This window comes from Megascapheus bottae, chromosome 25 (genome assembly GCF_031878675.1).
Source record: "Megascapheus bottae isolate mThoBot1 chromosome 25, mThoBot2.hap1, whole genome shotgun sequence".
Taxonomy (NCBI): domain Eukaryota; kingdom Metazoa; phylum Chordata; class Mammalia; order Rodentia; family Geomyidae; genus Megascapheus; species Megascapheus bottae.
The window spans coordinates 6,379,156-6,399,509 of NC_143533.1; the positions used below are offsets into that span (position 1 = coordinate 6,379,156).

General features: G+C 51.6%; 1 protein-coding gene across 1 annotated transcript in view; it reads right to left on the reverse strand.

Annotated features, from left to right (window-relative positions):
- Xylt1 (xylosyltransferase 1) overlaps positions 1-20,354 on the reverse strand; it is a 134,245-nt gene that overhangs the window by 32,266 nt on the left and 81,625 nt on the right. The window contains exons 4-5 of the mRNA XM_090358114.1: positions 3,016-3,188; positions 1,812-2,014 (exon numbers count right to left, since the gene is read on the reverse strand). Of these exons, the coding sequence (XP_090214240.1) occupies positions 1,812-2,014; positions 3,016-3,188 (376 nt within the window). The remainder of the gene's footprint in view (positions 1-1,811; positions 2,015-3,015; positions 3,189-20,354) is intronic.

Here is a 20,354-nt window from a genome sequence, read left to right on the forward strand (position 1 = left end):
CAGCAAGAGGAGCCGCTGGTGTCCGATGCATGACACGCCTCTGGCTGGGAGAGGACTGAATAAGAGGTGCCGGGGGGTGGGGGAGGGTGCAAATGGGTTGTGCCATGATGGGAGAAGGGAGAGGAAGAGCGAGCCAGACTATCGGAGATGCAACCCAGACACGGACACAGCCGCAGAAATGATGCTTGTTTTGGGGCCCTTGGAGAGACACAAGATGTGGCCTTGAAGGCAACAGACAGTAAAACACCAGGGATCCACTGAGCCTTTTCCAAGTGCCTGGCTCTGCTATGTTTTGTTATTAAGCCTCAGTGTCCTCAACTGCAGTTAGAGCAGCACGGCGCCTCTAGGGGGCGGCAGCGGGCAGGCTCGCCTGGCCTCCCGCTGTCCCTGGCTGAGGAACCCTTTAACCTCCACCCCCACCTCCCTAGGCTGACCTGACCCCTGTGGCCTCATAGGAGCTTTGCAGGCCGGAGGAGCGAGAACCAGAACCTGCAGCTCCTCAGACTCAGGGACAGCAGGTGACTTCTAGGTATCTGCTACCATCGTCATCGGTATTTGCCAGGAGGCCTGGGCCCATTTCTAGCTTGTAGCCAAAGGGTTCACTGGAGAGAGAAAAGGCCCCATATCTGCAACCAGACAGAATTGGTTCTCTGCACTGCCGTGCCTCAGTTTCTCCATGTGTGATTGTGTTTACTGAGAAGGCTGAAGGCAGGTCAGCCATGCACAGCACGCTAGGAACTTTCCAGGGAGAGGGAAGGGCTACCCCAGTTTCTCTGCCTCATTCTTGTCTAAAACCACTTCTTTGGGTCCATTAAAACGTTTTCTCAGACACAAGCTGCACGCATTAGAAATGGTGGCACTCAAGCTGGGCACTGTGGGCTCATGTCTGTAACCATAGCTACTCGGGAGGCTGAGATCTGAGGATCGTGGTTCAAAGCCAGGCTAGGCAGAACAGTCCATGAACTTCTGACCTACTCCAAAAAAGCTGGAAGTGGTTGTGTGGCTCAAGGGGGAGAGTGCTAGCCTTGAGCACAAAGAACTCAGGGACAGTGCCCAGGCCCAGAGTTCAAGCCCCAGGACTGGCAAAAAAGAAAGAAAAAAGAAATGGTGGCTCTAAACCACAGGTGATTTCGGTTGTCCTTTGAAGAGGGGACCGGGCTGGAGATATGTGCTTGGCACAAATGGGCAGAGGGTGGCAGTGGAGTCACACAGCCTCCTCACACCCAACCTAGGCTGTGGCACGCAGCCTCCTCCTTCCATTCTGCCCCCTTTGAGTTCAAGGTCACCCCTTTGCCCTTTCTGTTTCCAGCATGCTGTGGCTTCCATCTTGCTTGGAGTGACAGCAAATTTCCTGAATTCCCTCTCTGACCTTTCACATCTCGTGTGTACTCCTTGCTTTGTTGTAGCTGCTCTTGACCCCACCGCTGTTTTGTTTTGTTGCACACCCGGGGAACACAAGCCCTTCCCCTCCCTGGCCTCTCCCCACAGATGCCCTGTGCACACAATTTGTTGTTTCATTTCCTGTTGTTTTCCCTAAACAGAAGCCCTGTGTGGGTCGTAGGGCCCTCGGCTCCTTAGGAACCACGCTGTGCTTGAACTGAGTCGGGGAGTCTGTCCTCATCATCAACACCCGTGCAATGAGTGTAGGAATACGTGGAGAGGTGAGCCAGTGTCAGGACTATGGAGACAGCAGCCCCCCCCCCGTCCCCCCTCCCCGCCTCCCCCAGCGGCCTCTGAGAGGCCTGCACCTTCCTGCCACCTCACTCATCACTCTTGTCACGGGAGGAGCCAGGGGAGGCCCGGTGCCTCACCTGATGGGGTAGTCAGCCGCACTGAGGTTGATGAAGAAGTCCCAGGGCCAGTCGGGCATCTGCAGGAGGTCGCGCATGCTCTGCAGGTAGGTGGACAGGAGACTGGCCCCGCCCCAGATGGTGGCCATCCTCCAGGGGGCGACGCGCACGTTGCTGTACTGCGTGGCGAACTGGAGCACTTGCCGGTGCAAGTAATTGGAGCGCTTTTCCCGGGAGACAAAGGGTGACATTCAGAGGCCCTGGAAACATCAGGTGCCACGCCTTTCCTCGGCCCCCGTCCATGCCTGTGGCACTAGGCGAACACACCAAGCTTGCCCCAGTCACTGACCCTGGCCCTGGGGCAGCGGGGAGGGGAGTGGGGTCCTTTCTGCCTCACCTTCCAAACTTAGGAAACTTTTCAATGCACAGCAGAAATGGTGATTTCCTCAGCCCCTCCCCAAGCTCTCCAGGCGTAGGCCCGTAAAGCCAGGAACTCTGGCATTCTAACTTCCGGCTGACACACTTGAGGACAAAAGCTAAGAAGGCTCACGCCCATCAACCCAGGTATTGGGTGGCTGAGATCTGAGGATTAAGGCTGGAAGCCAGCCTGGGTAGTAAAGTCCATGAGAGTTTTCTTCAATAAACTACTCAGAAAAGGCCTGGAGTGGTGCTGTGGATCAAGTAGTAGAGAGCTAGCCTTAAGCATAAAGAGGCTCTGAGACAGGCAAAATAATAATAATAAAAGTTATTTAAAAAAAAAAAAAAGCTAAGAAGGCTGGGTCTGCCTGCTAAGAATCTGAGAGGTGAAGTTTTGCAGTGTCCACGAGGTGACGAAAGCAACAGCAGTATGGGGGAGGTTCATCCCCAAAAAGATCTACAAAAGAGGATTCTAGTGGATCTCATCAGAAAGAGGTAAACACAGAAAGCAATGGATATGGTAAATCACCCCGAGGTGGATACAGATATTGAAATTTCATATTATAACCCCTTGCTATGTGGTGAATAAGAAGGGGCGGGGGAGAAAAACACTGATTATGGAGCTGAAAATTCTGAAGCCAGCATTGAGTGTGTGTGTGTGCGTGCACACATATAAACACATGCATGCACTCATACATGCCTGCACAGCACAGTTGTGCAGCCTCTGAGCCTTGGCCTGTGCTAGAAGGAGGGAAGAGAGAGGGCCGGCGGGGGGGGGGGGGCAGGGGCAGGGAGGCCCTGGGCTCACCTTATCCACGTGGATGTAGTAGAAGTGGTCTCGGTGGTAGATGGCCTTGAACATGCGTTGCAGCTGCCGGGAGGCCCGACCGTGGACAACCAGGACAAAGGCGATCCTGACCGGGTTGGTTGGCATGTACTCCACTGAATCCTCATCCCACTGCACATTCCTGTTGGCTTTGCCTGGGCAAAAGAAAAAAAATAGTTAAGATAGCAGAGGTGAGAGCAAGACACTGTAAGGAGTAGGAACTTTAACTTTTCCTTTTCATTTCTTTCTTTCTTTTCTGGAGTCTTTCTTTAAGAGGTCCAGAAGTTATTCTGGGGCCCTGAAATCTGATTCAACTTAACTAATAAACACATCTAAGCGAGTGTGTCGTCCCAGGCACAGAAAGGAGCTTCAGACGGCTGATGGATGGGGACACACAGACAGGCATTCACTCGCCGCCGCGGGCAGGAAACGGGGAGACGTCGAGGGAATTCCGAGTTAGGCAAGCTAAGCTCTCACGAGGCTGAGCTAACACACTGTGTCCATTCTTCCTTCCTGACAGCAGCCAGTGTCTTTGTCTGCTTCCTTTAAATTGCCTTCCATTGTCGAAGGAATAGATACCACGCACTCTAATGTCTGTGCATGTTTTCAAATGTCCAGTCTGGTATTGTTAACTAGAAGCATCCCTGCAGTTGGACATCTTGCAGTCTTATCAGCTGACACTTTTTTAAGCCCCTTCTCTGGGCCCAAGCTCAGTCCACACGGACGCAGGGGATTGGCTCCATGATCAATCCAGGGCCTGTCTTGCAGCCAATCAGAGCACTGTGTCTCCCCCACCCCCCCAGCCCCACCCCGTCCGAGGACTGGATGTGTGACCCCAGAAAGCTAATTAGCCTGGAAGAGAACTGCATACTTTGTTGTTGAACTATTTATTGGATAAAAGAGTTTCTGCTCTGCTGGACATCACACTGGAAGATGATAAGAGCCTCTGCATTCTCACAAGGACAGAAGTTGCCAGAAAGAAAACCCATTGGAGAAGAACAGTGGTCCATGTCTTAAGTCTGACAACCTGCTTGAGCCCTGGGATCTGCCAGTGTCCTGTCTGGTACGTCCCAGGCTGCAGCTCTTCATATGTTACTGTTTTTTGTTTTGTTTTGGTTGGTTTTTTTGCCAGATCCAACACCATCAGATCCAAGGAATCCAGCTTCCCAGCTAAGTGTGTAACTCTGCTGGCTGGCCTCGAACTGGGCTCTTCAGCCTGAGCTTAGTTCCTCGTGGGTTCTATGTTGATGGGTGCCAGAACATTGTCAGGACAGTGTCTCCATGTGCCCCGAGCATCAAAAGAGAAGCCGAACTTGTAGACCATTTTGCCCAGAGGATAGAAGCTCAGCAGCCCATCAGCTGTCATTAGAAAGCAAATCACTGCCAAACAGAGATGCCTCCTTCCAGAACAGGCGGAATCAACAGGGGTCAGGTCTACACTGAGATCCTCATGCCAGACTTCTCCAGAGAGCAGGTGAAAATAACAGGGTGGCTTCGAATAATCTGAGACCATGAACAGAGACTACATCATCATAGTGAGCCACGAGCAGCGACGATGTCATCATATGATCCAGGAATGCAGATGACATCAGCTTGGAAGGGAAAGTGGGTAACAATGGTGGGTGCTTGTCAATCAAAGATATTCTAAGTTAGTGACGGAGCATGCGTTTCAGAAAGGTCACAGCTATCTCCGGATGTCTGTATTAGATCGGAGATGACTGTCGGTGACCAAGTGGCACATTGTTTTCATTCATCCATGCAACCCATCTGTTCTTTTGTCCTTCCTTCCTTCCTTCCTTCCTTCCTTCCTTCCTTCCTTCCTTCCTTCCTTCCTTTCTCCTATACACCCATTCTCTAACCACCCATCTATCTATCCACTCATCTATCCATCCATCCATCCATCCATCCATCCATCCATCCATCCATCCATCCATCCACATACCCATCCATCCATTTATGTATCCATCTATCCACCTATCTGTCTACCCATCTATCTATCCACTCACTCATCCACCAATCCATATCAAACTATCTAGGCACTCAAGCACAGCAAACAACACAAATACACATCCAGCAGAATACCTAACAGCCCATCAAGGCACACACCACACCACCTGACTCTTGCTATGCCCTTTGTCCACAAAGCCCTCTTGCCAAGGTTGCTGGATAAATGAATGAATGAATGAATGAATGAGCTCTGAAGAAGAGTGGCTGCTTTGGTCTGGAGGAGTGGATGTTTTCCGAGGGCCTGCTATGTTACCATTACCATCTGTGGAAACTCAGAGATGGCAACACATTCCCTGGGGTCACACAGTGAGGGCAGAGGAGAAGCAGATTATGCAAAGTTGCCCGGTTATTTCCACCCCTCTGTAGAAACTGGGGCCTGGAGAAGTCTGGCATGAGGGCCCTCTCCCTGCTGTCCTTTGAAGGGACTTGGACATTGATACTAAAGAGACCCTTTTGTACGTGTGTGCTGGTCCCGGGGTTTGAACTCAGGGCCTAGGTGCTGTCCTTAAGCTTCTTTTTGATCAAGGCTAGTGCTCTACCACTTGAGGTATGATGTCACTTCCAGTTTCTTCTAGTGGGAGGTCAGTTAGAGATGAGTCTCCCAAACTTTCCTGCCCAGGCTGGCTTTGAACTGTGATCCTCAAGATCTTGGCCTCCTGAGTAGCTGGGATTACAGGTGTGAGTCTCTGGTGCCTGGTGGAGGAAGCCATGCAGGGTCACAGGTAGACACGTGGACGCGTGCTTTTCCTCTGGGGGAAGGGCTGGGGGAGTGCCTGGGAAACCGGAGGCAGCCACATTAACAAACCACTTCCTCAGTTTAAATAAAGGTGTCCTTGGCTGAGGCAGCGGGTCTGGACAGCTGTGAAGAACACAGGGCAGAAAAACGCCAGCGTTCTGCAGCGCAGCTATTTTCCAGAGGAGTTGGGGGGGGTGGGGGGAGGAGAATGGACAGAGCGGCTGGCAGGGGTGAGACGTGGAGGCAGAGTGAGGCAGGAGTAGAAAAGGCCAACCAACTGTTCACAGAGGGCCCGGGAGTACAGAGCGAGGTCTCAGTGTGATCTTAAAGTCACCTAAAACTCTACGAGAAGAAAGGCAGTGAGGAGGCTGAGCCCCGGAGGCCCCCATGAAGAAGCTGAGATGGTAATAAGCACAGTAGACGCCCTTGCCGCCCCAGCCCTAGGGAGGCGGAGGGAAGGGGGCTCCTGCGCTCAGGGCCAGCCAGGGTGAGCCCCTTTCTTAAACAATCAAGGGCTTGGGGTTGTTGCTTGGTGGCAAAGCACTCTCTTACTGTGTGCAAGGCCCTGCATTCCATCCTCAGCACGGAAGGAGAAAGTAAACAAGAAAACAAGAGCAGAAAACAGATTTTTTTTTTTTTTTAAAAAAGCCCAGCACTGAGCCAAGAATGGAGTGTGTCTGTGATCCTGGAGCTCAAGGGCTGTCCCACCGCCCTGCTATAAAGAGAAGAATCTGTTCCCAGACCAACTGTGAGCTTCGGGGTGCAGGGTAAGCATGGATGCTGTGGGGCTCCGAGCTGGGCCAGTCTTTGAGACAGGGGACTTTTTGAAAACACTGGAGCCCAAACACTGCCCAGCTCCTAAAAACAGAAGTCTCAATTGAACACTGTAATCAGATACCCATGGCACAAAATAGCAAATAAGTGGGGGAATCAGAGTGATTAGAGGCAGGAGAAAAGCTGACTGCAGACGAATGTTAACAAGCCAGGTAGGCGCAGAGAATAGTAATACGCTGCCGCTAGCAGGTGCGGGGGCTAAGCCCCCCGAGCCCGCACCGGCTCCCTGCGTCACTGGCTGGGCAGTGACGCTAAGCCTCTTACACCAGCTCTGCACCCCTCAATCTCTCCTCGGGTCAAATGAGAATGCTGTAATCCCCAGGCTTCAGAGATGGCAGAGATGCGGGGTGTTTTGCAGGGTCACTGTGTGTGTGTGTGTGTGTGTGTGTGTGTGTGTGTGTGTGTGTGTGTGTGTGTGTGTGTGTGTGTGTGCGTGTGCGTGCGCTGTCTCGGTTTCTGAGACTCCAGTTCCCCAACTGTCAGCCTCTGTCCAAAAATATCACATGGAACATTCCAGAAATAGACAGCTTTGAATAATCTCGATTACAGTCTATTGTCCGCATCGTTCTATTTTTATGATTAATCATTTCTGTCCATCCACTGCTGGGGGCGGGGTAAGTGATACAATAAATGCGATTGTAGGTATGTACATACAGGAGAAAGATGTAAGAGTAGGCCGACCATCTCGGTGCATTCTGCATCCAGGGATTCAACCAGCTGTGCATGGAAATCACAATGCACCGAGTGGAAAATGCACAGACTCCTTTCTTGTCGGACTTTGCTGGAGTGTAAGCCATCACAATCGGCCACAGGACCCTTGCATCGCATTCGGTCTTATAAATAATCTGGAGCTGATTTAAAATATCCCAGATATCCTGGGTAGGCTCTAGGCAGTGTGCTCAAGCACCCCTGCCCAGTCTGTGGACACAGAAGGTGACTGGGATGGTGGGGTGTGGGTTTGGGTGTTCATGGGGAGTGCCAGGATGGGTCCCTGAGGGCAGGGGAGGGAGGGACTGTAGTGCAGGTGCAGTGATGCCTGCAAGAAGAGGCTCCGGGAGGAGACCCAGGGCACTGTGGGTAGAAATCACCCTCACTTGCCCATGAGCGTTCTGGGCTCTGAGGTGGTGAGGAATGTAACCAAGCTCACACAGTCAAGAGATGGAGAAGAGAGTCAGAGCCCAGGTCTTGACTAGAATGAAAGAGATGGGATTTCTAGAAACTTTGAGACATTTCTGGCTGGCCTGGGGTTCAAACCCTGTCCGTGCAGTTACGAGTGCTGCTTAAGAAGCTGGTTCTCCAACAGAGACTAACAGATCTCAGCGGGGGTGAAGGGGGGGGCTGGGCCATCATGGTGAATGATATGAAATAGACTGCGTTTCCTCCTCACCCTTCCCAACCTCATGCCCCACCACGCTCCTCCAGCCACCCCTCCCCATCCAGCCACCATGTCACTAAGCATCCACAGACCACGCCAGGGGGTGGGGGAGGAGGGGAGGGGGTGGCAGGGCCCCCTGAGCTGGGATTACCAGTGTTCTTTGCCCTTCTGACCCAGAGGTGGTCATCTTTCCCAAGTTCTCCTCCAAGCTTTCTTGTTACTTGCCATGTTCATTTCTGTCCCCCCTCCTCTCTTGAGGAGACTCAGAGGCTCAATAAATACTGTCACGGAAACACGCGGCGACTCATCTGTTTTTATTACAGACGGGGCCTTGTGTGGAAGGAACAAGTCTTATTTACTTCTCAGGGTAAGGATTTTGACAACAGGTTTATTTTCCCCAGCTCTCCAAGGACTAAGTGAGTAACGTTCGAAAGTTAACAGTACATTAATTAATGCCAAAGTGGTTGAAATTTTCCTAATAAAAACTCTTACAGTAATCACATTATGGGCCATTAACGCTGTCTTCCCGATCACCAACCATAAATATATGCTGCAGGTGCCTGCTTTAGAAAAGGGGCATTCCCACGCCGCCCCTCGTTTGTCACATGAATGCTGCCAAGTCACATGATGTGGGCACGGGGTCCTAAAGGGCAGGATTTACTCAGCCGGCCCTTGCAGCAGGCCTGCATGGGCTGCCTGCATGGCTCTTTACAAGTGGGGAAACCGAGGCATGGAGCAGAGGTGAAGCATGTTGGTCTGCTCCAGGGTAAACATTTAGGAAGGGAAAGAGCTGAGACCTGAGTCCAGGCAGCCCAATTCCAGAATGTTCCTCCATCCTGAACTAGAAGCACCAGCCTACTGTCCCCTGGGCCAGCCCCACGGCTGAGCCAGCTCGAGTTGGATAGATGGGAGACAGAAAAGGAGGGTGGTGTTTGGTTTTTAATCCTCAGGTAACCCACTCCTGGCCTGATTCTGGCTTGAGAGCTCTTGTCCTCCGTTCACAACTCAACATGGCCTTGGCCACCAAAGATACCCTGGTTTCCTCAAAGGGGTCAGCACTGGGGAATCGAACTCAGGGCTTGACGCTTGCTAAGCAGGTGCTCTATTATCTAAGCCGTGCCGTTTCACTTCCAGTTTGGTTATCAGGTAAGAATCTCCTACTTTTGGTCAAGTTGGCGTCTGGGACCACAAATTTTCTATCTCTACCTCCTGATGAAAACCGTACACGACTATACCCGGCCCCGGAGACCTCTGGCTTGGGAGCCACATGTAACCTAGGATATTTTTGAGAATATTCTTTTCTAATGAACGACTTCTATAAATGAACCGGCTGACATTGTCCTGGAGAGAGCTTCAGGAAAAGGAGGCGTCTGGCATCTATGTTTTTCCCCCCAGACAGAAAAAGGGTTAAGATGAGCTGTCCAGGTGGCAGGACCTATATTCCTGCCACTTCCCAAGGCCACTATCAGTGAGAACCACCTCAATTAAGTAAAACGTAGCCAGCTCCAAAAGGAAACATGTGGGTAATGTTAACTTCGTTGGTGTACCAATGTGTAAAACTAACAGACGATACTTAAATGAGAAAGGCAGTGAAATGACATTTGGTTAAACAATGCATCAGTGGGTAGAATTTGTTGAAAACTGCCATTTAAAAAAATTACAAGCACAAGCAAAAGTTGAGCAAGCTGTCACGCGGGTCTGGCCACCTCAGTATTTTTGATATGACAAGCTTCAAAGGAGTTGTGGGTGGCTCAGGCTGGAGACAATTTGAACAAGTTGGCAGACTCAGGCCAGAGTCCGTAGACATTTGAAACTCTCCCAGAGTCCCATAAGCTGGGGGCTGGAAACCTGTCTTGGCTTGTGGATTTCGTGTCTTGAAAGACGATACAAGACGTGGAGGCCTATGAAAAGATATGACAAGCTTGGCGTGCCTTTGTCTTTCTGTCTGCTGTTGTGCTGGGTGTGGAGTAATTGTGGAATATGTTTTCTGCATATTGGATAATGCAGACATTCTGGATCTGCCATCGCATTTCTGGGGCGTATTCTTCCTGACTGTCTAGTGGGTCCTCTCTCTGGCCCATCTGCCTTTCTCCTTTCCAGTGTCACCAGGACCTAGGCCATTGACCAATTAAGGTATGGGATGTAGGCTGATTGGGGAGAAACAAGACTCCAGTAACTCATGTCCAGCCTGGCAATGTGGTATGGATGCAAGCTGGTATCATTAGATACACTGGGTTAGGTATGGCTGGTTGATTATAGTTTTTCTGTTTAATTCTCCTGCAAACACCCACCCGGGTCCTCCCTTATCCCAATTTTATGAGGAGGAAAGATGGAGACAGAGGTGTTGAGTATCACAACCAAGTTCACACAGCTGATGGTGAAGCTGGGGGTTTTGAACCCACGTGAAGTTGGGTTCCAGAGTCACCCCTCCATCTGTCCTCAGTGGGTGAGGAACGTGGCTCAGATGGCTCCTGTGAGTCGGGGCCACGCCAGGCTCTGCTGGGGTAACACATGGCCCCCCAAAGCAGCTGTGCTCAACACTGCACACACTCATTTCTCGCTCCTGTTCCCCGGGAGACTGTCCCTGAGGAGGTGACCTGGGGACCCAACGGCTTCCACTTCAGTTCCTCCGCCTCTCGGCAGTCCCTTCCTCATCCAGTGCAGAGGAGTCCAGCAGGGCCTGGCAAGTTCAGACACTCCTAACCATTTACCCAGAGGAACCAACCAGCGCCCCTGCATGTTCGCGTCCCTGGAAGGGGACCAGGCCACAGCCAACTCTGACAAGATGCCCGGGAGCCACACAGCGCGGACACAGGGACCCCTGAAGGTCATTTTACAACATACGCACCAGAAACATAAGGCAGCACTCAAAGCCAGTGCATCTCATTGTGGGACAAGGATGCCCCTAGACCCGAGAAGATCTGGGAGGTCCCAAGACATGTCAGGTTGTCAAACCTAGCCCCTCTGGGGCCTGGGAGATGGAATCTACTGGAATCCACTCCTGCTTTTGTGTCGAGGTGGTGGGCTCCACTGCGCCAAGCTACGATACAAACCCAGCAACACTCTCCCAGAGCCACAGTGCTGCTGACAAAGGAATTCAGAGTCCCAGGGTCCTCCATGGGGGCCGTGACAGCTGCTCACACCCAGGGCCACCCCCCAGGAAGGCCAATGCTGAGCGACAAGGCGCTGATGGATGCCTGCGGAGACGATTGCTCAAAAGCTCCCGGGTCACCTGGAGGCAGCTGTGCCAATGGGGAGAAAAGGCTGGCATTTGTTAAGTGCCTCTCTCTATCTGTCTCTCTCACTCTCTCTTGCGAGCTTTGAATTACAGAGAACATAGTCTAAGACTATCCTGTCAGCCTCTGACAACTAAATTACTCACCCTGCCTCCCCTGTGTCCCCTGTCCCTGTCGCGCACAGCCTCGCTCACAGAGGTGAGCACTCCGTGGGAGCCCCTCCTGGCTCGGGGAAGGGTGACCCTCCCGGCAACCTAGGTAGCCACAGGGTCAGAGGGGTCTGGGGGACTTGGGTTTGGCCTGACTGGGGCAGCGGGGCAGGCAGAGTGGGGGGGGCTCTCTCTCCCTCAAACCCATCTCTGCCCTTTCCCTTGGCATGCATCAGAGCCTGCTTCCCAACAGCCTTTGCAGCTGGCTGAGCCATGGAGGTGTCAGTGCTGTGCACCTCCTCTGTTTCCCTGTCATCTTCCTCCCCCACTGGGAGCAAGGGGTGGGGGAGGTAGTTCTAAACAGGTGTGGCCATGTTCTTACACAACCCAAATAGGTGGTGGTGGTGGGCCGTGTGTGGCTACCAACCTGTGAGTAAAAAGAAGCTCAGCTGACCACCCAGAGAGCCAGCCCAGAAAGAGCCCTGGGGTTTTGCCCTGCCTGGCCTCACAGGCCACCAGTCCCTAGCGCTCGCAGGCTGTGAACAGTGTGTTGTGAACACAGTGTGCTGTGCGTGCGTGCGTGTGCCCGCATGCCGTGACCTCTCCTCCACACTCAACCAGCCACGTACAAATCACATCTCTCCTGAATGTATCACTCCTAAACAATGCAGGATAGTGACTCTTCGCACTGCATTTTGTTGTGTTGTGAGGTATTGGGATGCTTTAGGTAACCTGTGATTTAATCCTCAACGGGAGGATGCAGGCAAATACTGTGCCGTGTTATATATGGGCCGTGAGTATCCCTGCATGTCCCTATGCACAGTAATTCTGGAATGGTCCTCCCAGGACATGAAGGAGTTACTATAGACAGAGGTATGCATATACATATATGTATGAATATATTCATATACTAATACATACACATATATTCATATGTATTCATATATGTGTGTGTTGTCACACATGCACACATAGGTATAATAGGCATATTTATTTACCTATATTATAAGCATGATATATATATGAAACATCTTTGTAAATACACTATGGATTCACAAATACACTATAATGTACTGTGTATCATACATTTACATATAAAACATTTACCAATGTAGTATGCAGATAATGTGCTTTGCCAAAGTGATTACTTCTCTGTGTCCTTGAGATTCTCCCCATTTCCTTAAATATCAGCTATTTCCTGTCCTTGAACCGTAGCTCTGTGAGCTATGTCATTCCCCACTTTCCTTCTACTGCTTTTGCAGGATAACTTGCAGGGTTCACTACCAAATTATTTAAAGTTCTTGCTGGATTTCCAGATAGTCAGAGGAAAGCCCTCAATCCAACATGGGCCCCTCCAAGTTAAAGCCTTGAGGCTGCCAAGAGTTCCCAAAGTTTCCTGAGATACCTTCCCTTTTCTACTTTGTGTCACCCATCAACCAGCCAGCTCAGAAAGTTTTGTGACAAACTTTGTGACAAGTCCAGAAAACTTGCCACCTGCGTGCTTCCTGAAGGGTTCTGAGAATGGTGTTTTTTTTTTTTTTTTACACATCACAAGAAGCGGCAGCAGAAAATAAGAAACCCAATTTTCTTTTAGTATATTACTTGTCAGACAGCGAAATGGGATATAATTATGGTGTGACATTTCCAACAGCAAATATGTTCCAGTGTAAGCAATTAACACCGGTTCTTTTGGCAGGCTTAAAAAGATTACTCGGAGACTGTGCTAGGTTACAATGCCCCATGAATAATAAATAACGGAATATCGCAGCTAAGTTGCACGTGAGGACCAAAGTTCAAACTTTCTTGATGAAAACCGACGGGGTGCTTCGGTGATCCTGTCACTGCCACTTGGCATGAGCGAAGGCAGATCATGATTTTTCAGGATGTATCGAAATTGCTTATTTACCTTGTTCCTGAGAACATGCCCCCCCCCCCCCTCAAACTGAGTGCCTTGGTGTCGGTGGCTGGGGATGGGTCTCAGGCAGTGGGTTTAAGGGTGGCCTAGTGAGGGCACATGGGGGATGTGGCTCTCATGGGGACTGACCATCTGTAGGACGGTGACAGTGATGAAGTCCCACAGAACAGTGTGGGGTGGGCCGTATGCCCCCTCTGTGGGCAGCCAGCCCTGCATGAGCCAAGGGAGGGCAGTTCCCTCTGACTCCCGGTTCAAGGGCTCACCAGGACGGGGAGCTGGGGGCAAGCCTAGGCTCAGGGGCAGGTGTGTCACCCGGGGTACCACAATGCCCTGGGCACCACGGTCTGGGTATGTCTCTGCTGTGCCCTGTGAGGTGTCTAGCAGGACTTCCAGGCTCCATGCAGAGGGCAGAGAGAAGTTTCCTCCTTGGCTGGTCACACCCCCCCCCCACAGTCTCCAGACACGGCTGCAAGTCCCAGGGGGGTCATTAGGCAGACCCCAGTGCTGATGAGGGCCCTGCTCTGAGCCTCAGTTTCCTCCCACATGGAATGGGAGGAAGCCACACACACACAGCAGAGGTGAAGTGCGGAAGGATGGAGGAGATACGGGTGTTGGCTCAGGCGAGGGACCCGGTCACTCATATACCTCTCGGCCCTCACTCACTGAAGCAGCTCCTCCTCTTAGCGGAGCTGCACCTGCAATCGGTGCCGGGGATGGAAGAGGCCCAAGCTTTCTCCTTTTCTTCATCAAATGAGCTAGAAACACCCATGGATGGGAGACACGTAAACCAATCGTGTCAGAACCAAGCCGTCCTTGGTAAAACAGCAGCAGGGTGATGGGGGGATTGGAGGGGAAATGCCCTCATTTTGGGATTTTCTAGGATGTGAATTTTATGGTAGAGGTTGGGGGATGTGGAGGTAAGGAGAGGATATCGAACCCAGAATTCTGAGACGTCCCACGACTTGCCAATCCAACAAACTCAGTAAAGCTCAGCCCACACTTTGCTAAGCCGGAAATAATGTGGTGATTGATTGGCACTGCCTGCTGGGGCCCAGGAAGGTAGCTGAGAGGCAGGTGGAAATATATTTACAAGTTTTGTGGCACAAGAGTTTTCAGAAGCAGGGGAGATGTAAGTAGGAAGAGGTGGTTTACTTTTCTTTTAAGCCCCTTCTGAACGCCATGTTTCTGTTTTGAAGATGGGCAGAAATAGAGACAGGAGGAGAAAGGGTTAGGAGAAATGGTATCACTGTAAGAGAGAAGGAAGGGGTTTGGTGGGGAGGAGGGAAGACGGCCGGGCAGGAGCTGGGTACAGGGGAGGGTTGGGGTGAATACTGAGAGCAGAAGAAACAGAGACCCCTGGGGATCTGGCGTGAGCCACATGAAGGATGGGGGTGTCTTTCATCAAGAGAGAAAGCATGGAAGACTATAGAGATGAAAAATGGTGGGTTCTCTGGCGGACCCTAAGAAGATGCCTGTGGGTTTCCCAAGCTGGTTGCTTTGCCTTCAGATCAGGACCCCAGTCTGGTGACATGGGTGTAGACATGGTGGCTGTCACAACGAGACAATGAACTGTCTACACCTCCCCCGGGCTCCATGCAAACCCAACTGGAAGTGAGAAAGGCTGCCCCATCCACTGGGATTCTCCTGGTCTAAAGCTGCTCCTGACTGACGGGCCCAGTGGAGGAGGACAGGCGAAAGTCATCACTGAATAATCCTCCACACATTTCACAGTCAAGCCAGCGTTCTGATGATCCCTGTAATCCAATTAGACGAGGTGGGGAGCTATATCTTAATTCCTGACTTCATTGTGACTTGCCTGGTAGCAGACAAACCTTGTTTTAATAAGGTGTCACCTTCCAACACTGGCTGGCGCATACACAATGAGCGGCAGGACAGTGATGAAGCCTGGGGATGAGGGGAGGGGCTAACTGTGGCTTAGGAAACTTCCTGTCTCTAACAGCCAATGGATGACTCAGAACCCCATGTCCTCACCACCGAGGCTTCTGATTGGACGAGACTCATCTCTTCCCTTCTTTGCATCCACTCTGCTCCTCCTGACCTGGGGGTGCTGTATGTGGCATCTGGGTGATGCCAGGAACTTACAGGACAGTAAAGATGCCCATCACTTTTAGATGATTGACATTTATTGAGTACACTCCCTCCCCTCTGGGTTGAATAAGATTCATTGTAGGGATATGAAAATTGTGATTCAGAGGGGTTGAAAAAGTTGGCCAGGGCTAGAGCCGGAGCTCAGAGTCATAGGAGTGTGATTGTGAAGGGCTGGTGCTGTGTGCACGATTCTAGGTGGGAAAAACCAACATACACTAATGTTGACCCAAGACCATCCTGCAGTCCAACAGGGGGAGCAGCAGTAGATGTGCCTGTCCTTCCCAGCACGCACATATGTGGATTGGTTGCCCTCCAGCTTACTTGTGCAATTCCCAGCCCAGGTGCTTGCCTGGGTGGCTGCATGTGTCCGTGGTTAGGCCACGAATCAGAACGAACACTGGCCTCTGTGGCCTCTGTGAGACCACCAGGAATCTGCAATGTGGGTGAGCTCTGCTCTAGGGACTTAGGCCCACAAAGGGCGGTCTCAGGCTGGGATCTCACAAACAGCACTGACTCAGCCCATGCCACTCGCGCCGATGGCTTCCTCCTTTGGGTTCGTGCTCTGCCCTTCCCTGTGCTAGTCCTTCTGTTCTCCTCTGCCTCTCCCATGCCACCATCCTCCTCCCATGCTGGCAGGACTCCCATGCCCGGGTGCTTCCTCTGCCCCTTGCGGGCTCCTTCCCATCTCATGGCATGCAAAGGGTGACTCCTTCATAAACACAAGTTGACCCTGAATGAGGTATTGACCAAGATACTAGAGCTCTCCAGCTGTCTCTCCCAACTCCAAAGGAAAAAAAGGACAAGCAGTGTATCTGGGACCCTGCATCCCTGTCCAGTTCAAGGAAGCCACAAGTCCACTTGTCCTGAGTGTGGACTCAGAGTGTGTGGGGAGAGAGGGGAGGACCTGGGAACTGGGGACAGGGACTTAGGGACTCTGCAGGCCACAGAGAAGCTGATGCCTCAGACAGCCACACACAGGCCACGCAGCAAGGCCAGTCGGCACACAAATCTTGCTTCAAAGCAGAGTTCAAGGCCATCCATCTCCAGGCTTGCCAGCCACCAGTTCAACTTTTCAAATTTGCTAGCCTGGCACAAAAGAAGCTCAAGGATGTGTTCAAGCTTCAGGATGGACACACACACACGAATAGCAATTGAGGAGCTGGAGCCTGTCATCTGGAACTTAGCTGGAAAGCCGGGCTAGTGGGCCACGGTGGCCTCCACTGGGGAGGCTATGTGGATGCTCAGACCCCACCTGGACTGGGGGGCGGGGCCGTGAGCCAGGTGGTCCGCACATGTTCACTGGCTTCCCATCCTGGCTCCGCCTGGGTGGGCTGGCCGCGTGTAGTGGGGGGTGGGCACGACTTGAGGTAGGACACCTGTTCTCACCAAGTTCTAGCTCCCTGTGGGCTCAGCAAAGTCACTAATGACCATGCATGGCCCTTCCACGCAGAGGGGCTCAATAGCAGGCCTGCCCTGGAAACCCATCCGGGGAGTGGCACTCCTGTCCCTGGGCCCCTGTTCCAGCAGTAGGGTGCGAGCCCACATCTCACACATGAGGAAAGGAAGGACTGCTAACCTGGAGCTCGTGAGCAGGAGTCTCCACGAAACCTTTCTCCCACTGCTCACTTGTGCCCTTGGCTCTCGCCACCTGTGGGCTTCAAAGTCCCTACATGCCAACCTCTGCATGGCTACTTCCTGCCCCTGCCTATAAATAAGGAATAAATGCCTAATGAATTAATAATCCCAGTGGATAAATAAGAAACAAGAGGAATCAATCAAATCCACAATGGGGATGGTGGTGAGGGAGGCAGAGTTTATAGAAACAAAAACCATTTGAACAAAACCAGCTAGTGGTTTATTATTTTCCCGATGTCTCCACCATCCCGGCTCCTCCTGGCTCTCACGGCAGCCCTCGGGTCCCCTTCATGCAGAACGGAGCCACAGGTGAACAAAAAGACAGTAACTGGCACCACCCCTCCTCCCCTGAGCCACGGCTCCACTCTACTGCCCGCACGGCAAGCCCCAGCATTTTCCTTGAGTGTCCATGGTGTGTGATTACTTAGCCCACAGAGAAAAGGTCCCTCCCCAAGGCTGCGTTCATGTTGCTCTACAGCAGTAAGCTACAGAGCATGCTACTGTAATGGATATGCCCATAATGCTTTGCTGGCAGATCCATCAATGTATGCCTCAACTACAATTGAGCACAAGTAGGTAACAGAGGATCATTGGATCTACATTTTCATTCATCCGGTGCCATTTATCTTCTGGTTATTGTAATGATCTCTCATTATGAGAAAATAGGCAAACTTCCTGGAGCAGGGGGGTGGGCGGGCAGGCGGGAGGGAAGGAGGGAGGAGGGAAGAGAAGGAAGGAGGGAGGGAGGGAGGGAGGGAGGGAGGGAGGGAGGAATCCAAAGGCCCTCTTGCTGTTTTATCTGGCGCACTTTGTTTTTTAGCAGAGGACATAGCTGATTTCAATCCAGCTTGGGAGAAGAAGTCTGGAATTAAACATGGCTCTCAAGGTGACCTCAGACAAACCAGACAAGCTGCTATGGAGCCTGTGGTCCTAAATCACCTTCATCATCACAGCTCACTTTGTTTGTTTTTTGTAGATCTACTATATGCTAAGCACAGTGCCAAGGGAGGTCTTTCTCCCAGCCTCCCTCCCCCCCAGTTCTTCCACCCAGCCTGAAAAGATAGGCACCACAGCCCCTGTTTACAAACGGTGTTCCCATAGGCCAGGTGACGTGTCCTAGGTCACGCAGGTGGAAATGCGCAGTGGTCAGCTCTGCCTTCGGAGGGCCGCTGCTCAGGGCCTCACCATGTTCCTTGGTGTGCGAGAAGACTTTGGTGCTGAGTCACTGTAGACATCATGAATGCGGGAGGCCAAGGGGTGAGTGATGACAGATGCTTTCTTAGCAGTTCTTTCCAGGAGTGCGCATCTCTCCGTCACAGCTCCCAGGCTTGCAAGTTCTGCCTTGTGCTGCAACTCACGAGACACCACACACTACGGCTTCTGCACCCAGATTTTGTCCCAGTCCAGACCCCAGTTGCTGCCGCCCCCGAGGATATTTCAAGCCACTTGCGCCAGTCTCCTTCGTTTTTGCTGAAGGTTGTATTTGATTTGACCAAGCCATAAAGCACTGGTGATTTAAAAAGGAAGTGGATGGTACGGCTCCGGTGCTCTTCCTGCTGCAACCCCGAATCTTGTCCCCCAGGTGCTGGAAGGGTCTCCGTATATCCTGTCCACCACGGTCAGAGGCCGGCAGGGGCCAGGCAGGTCATGTCCCAAACAGGGAAGGCCTGGCCAAGACCAGTGCTCGGGGTTGGGGACCGCTGAGGTGACTCCCCTGGGTACCTGCACTGCTGTGGGCAAAGCTGCTGGGGAGGCTGGAAATCTGGACATCTCAATGAGCCTGCCAGTGCGCAGGCTTGGAGCCTCAGGGCCCTGGTGAAGATCAGGGGAGGTGGGCATAGCCTGACCTGTCCAGAAGGGGAGGAGATTAGCTGACTCCCCTTGTTGTTGCAGAAACTGGAGTTGTCCATCACAGAGCCTGCCTTCAAGTTCTCATGACTTCCTCCCTGTAGGCATTTGGATTGAGAGTTCTTGGTCCAAATTTCTCTTGTATACAAAGACATATCCACATTGTATTAACACTCATGTTCACACCATCCTCTGCCGAAACCTTACTCCCAGATAGCACCACATTGACACACTGAGAACCAGGCCTTCAACATCTTTGCGGGGCGGGGGGTTGATCCATCCCATGCTGTCTACTAAGCAATGACATGCAGGATTTTGAAAGTCTTGGAAGAGGTCAGACGTGGGCATCCACAGTGTTTAGAAATATTTTTGGTAGTACTTAGGGTTTGAGCTCAGAGCCTCACGCTGGCTAGGGGGTTACTATACTGAGGAACTGTGCTTCTATTCTTGTATATTGCTGGTTATGTTTGAGCTAGAGTTTCTGTTGTCATCCAGGTATGCCAGGATGAGAGTGTGGCCCCTGAGCCACGATCTGCCTCTGTAAGTCTCTCATCCATGCTGGGATGCCAGGCACATGTCATCTTGAGTTTCCTTTTATGGTGGCAGAACCCTGTGAATTTTTCTGCCTGTCTTGGCCTGCCCTCTAGGAAGCTAGAATGAGAAGCATTTACCACCATGCCCAGAAAAGGTCTCCTGAACTGTTTTTTTTTTTTTGCCAGTCTTGGGCTTGAGCTCAGGGCCTGAGCACTGTCCTTGGACTTTCTCAAGGCTAGAGCTCTACCACTTGAGCCTCAGCACCATTTCCGGCTTTCTTCTATGTATATGGTACCGAGGAATTGAACCTGGGTCTTCATGCATGCTAGGCAAGCAGTCTACCACTAGGCCAAACCCCTGCCCCCTCCTGAACTTTTTAACTGTAGGCTGGCTGCAAACTATAGGCCTCCCTTTCTTAGCCTCCCAAGGAGATACAATTATAGGTCAGGAGTCACCTGGCTAATGAATCAGCAGCATTCAAATGGCTATTCCAGGTAAAAATAAGATGGAGAAAAATGAATGTCGGATGGATACTGTTTGGAATACAGAAGGTTCAGGATCCAAGGGTGTGTAATGACAGGGTTTGAACCTGAAACATGAATGTTCATAAGGTGGCAGTAGTGGGATGCCAACAATCCCCACGGATGACGTCATCATCGTCACCATCATCATCATCGTCATCACTGTCATCATCATCACCATCACCATCATCATCTTCATCTTTAGGAGTCGGACCTGTGCTTTTCGGTATCTTCCCCCCCCCCCATTCTCTGACAGGGAAGAATTTCAAAGACTTATCAGAGAAATTGCCATCTCTTGGTTATTTTTTTTTTCAAGTGGACTTTTCTCACTTCTCCCACTGGTCTCCTTTGTGGGAACTCCTGCCCTCCCCTCCTGCTCCCTGTCACAGCCATGGGTCAAGGTTGAAGTCACCAGAAGCATC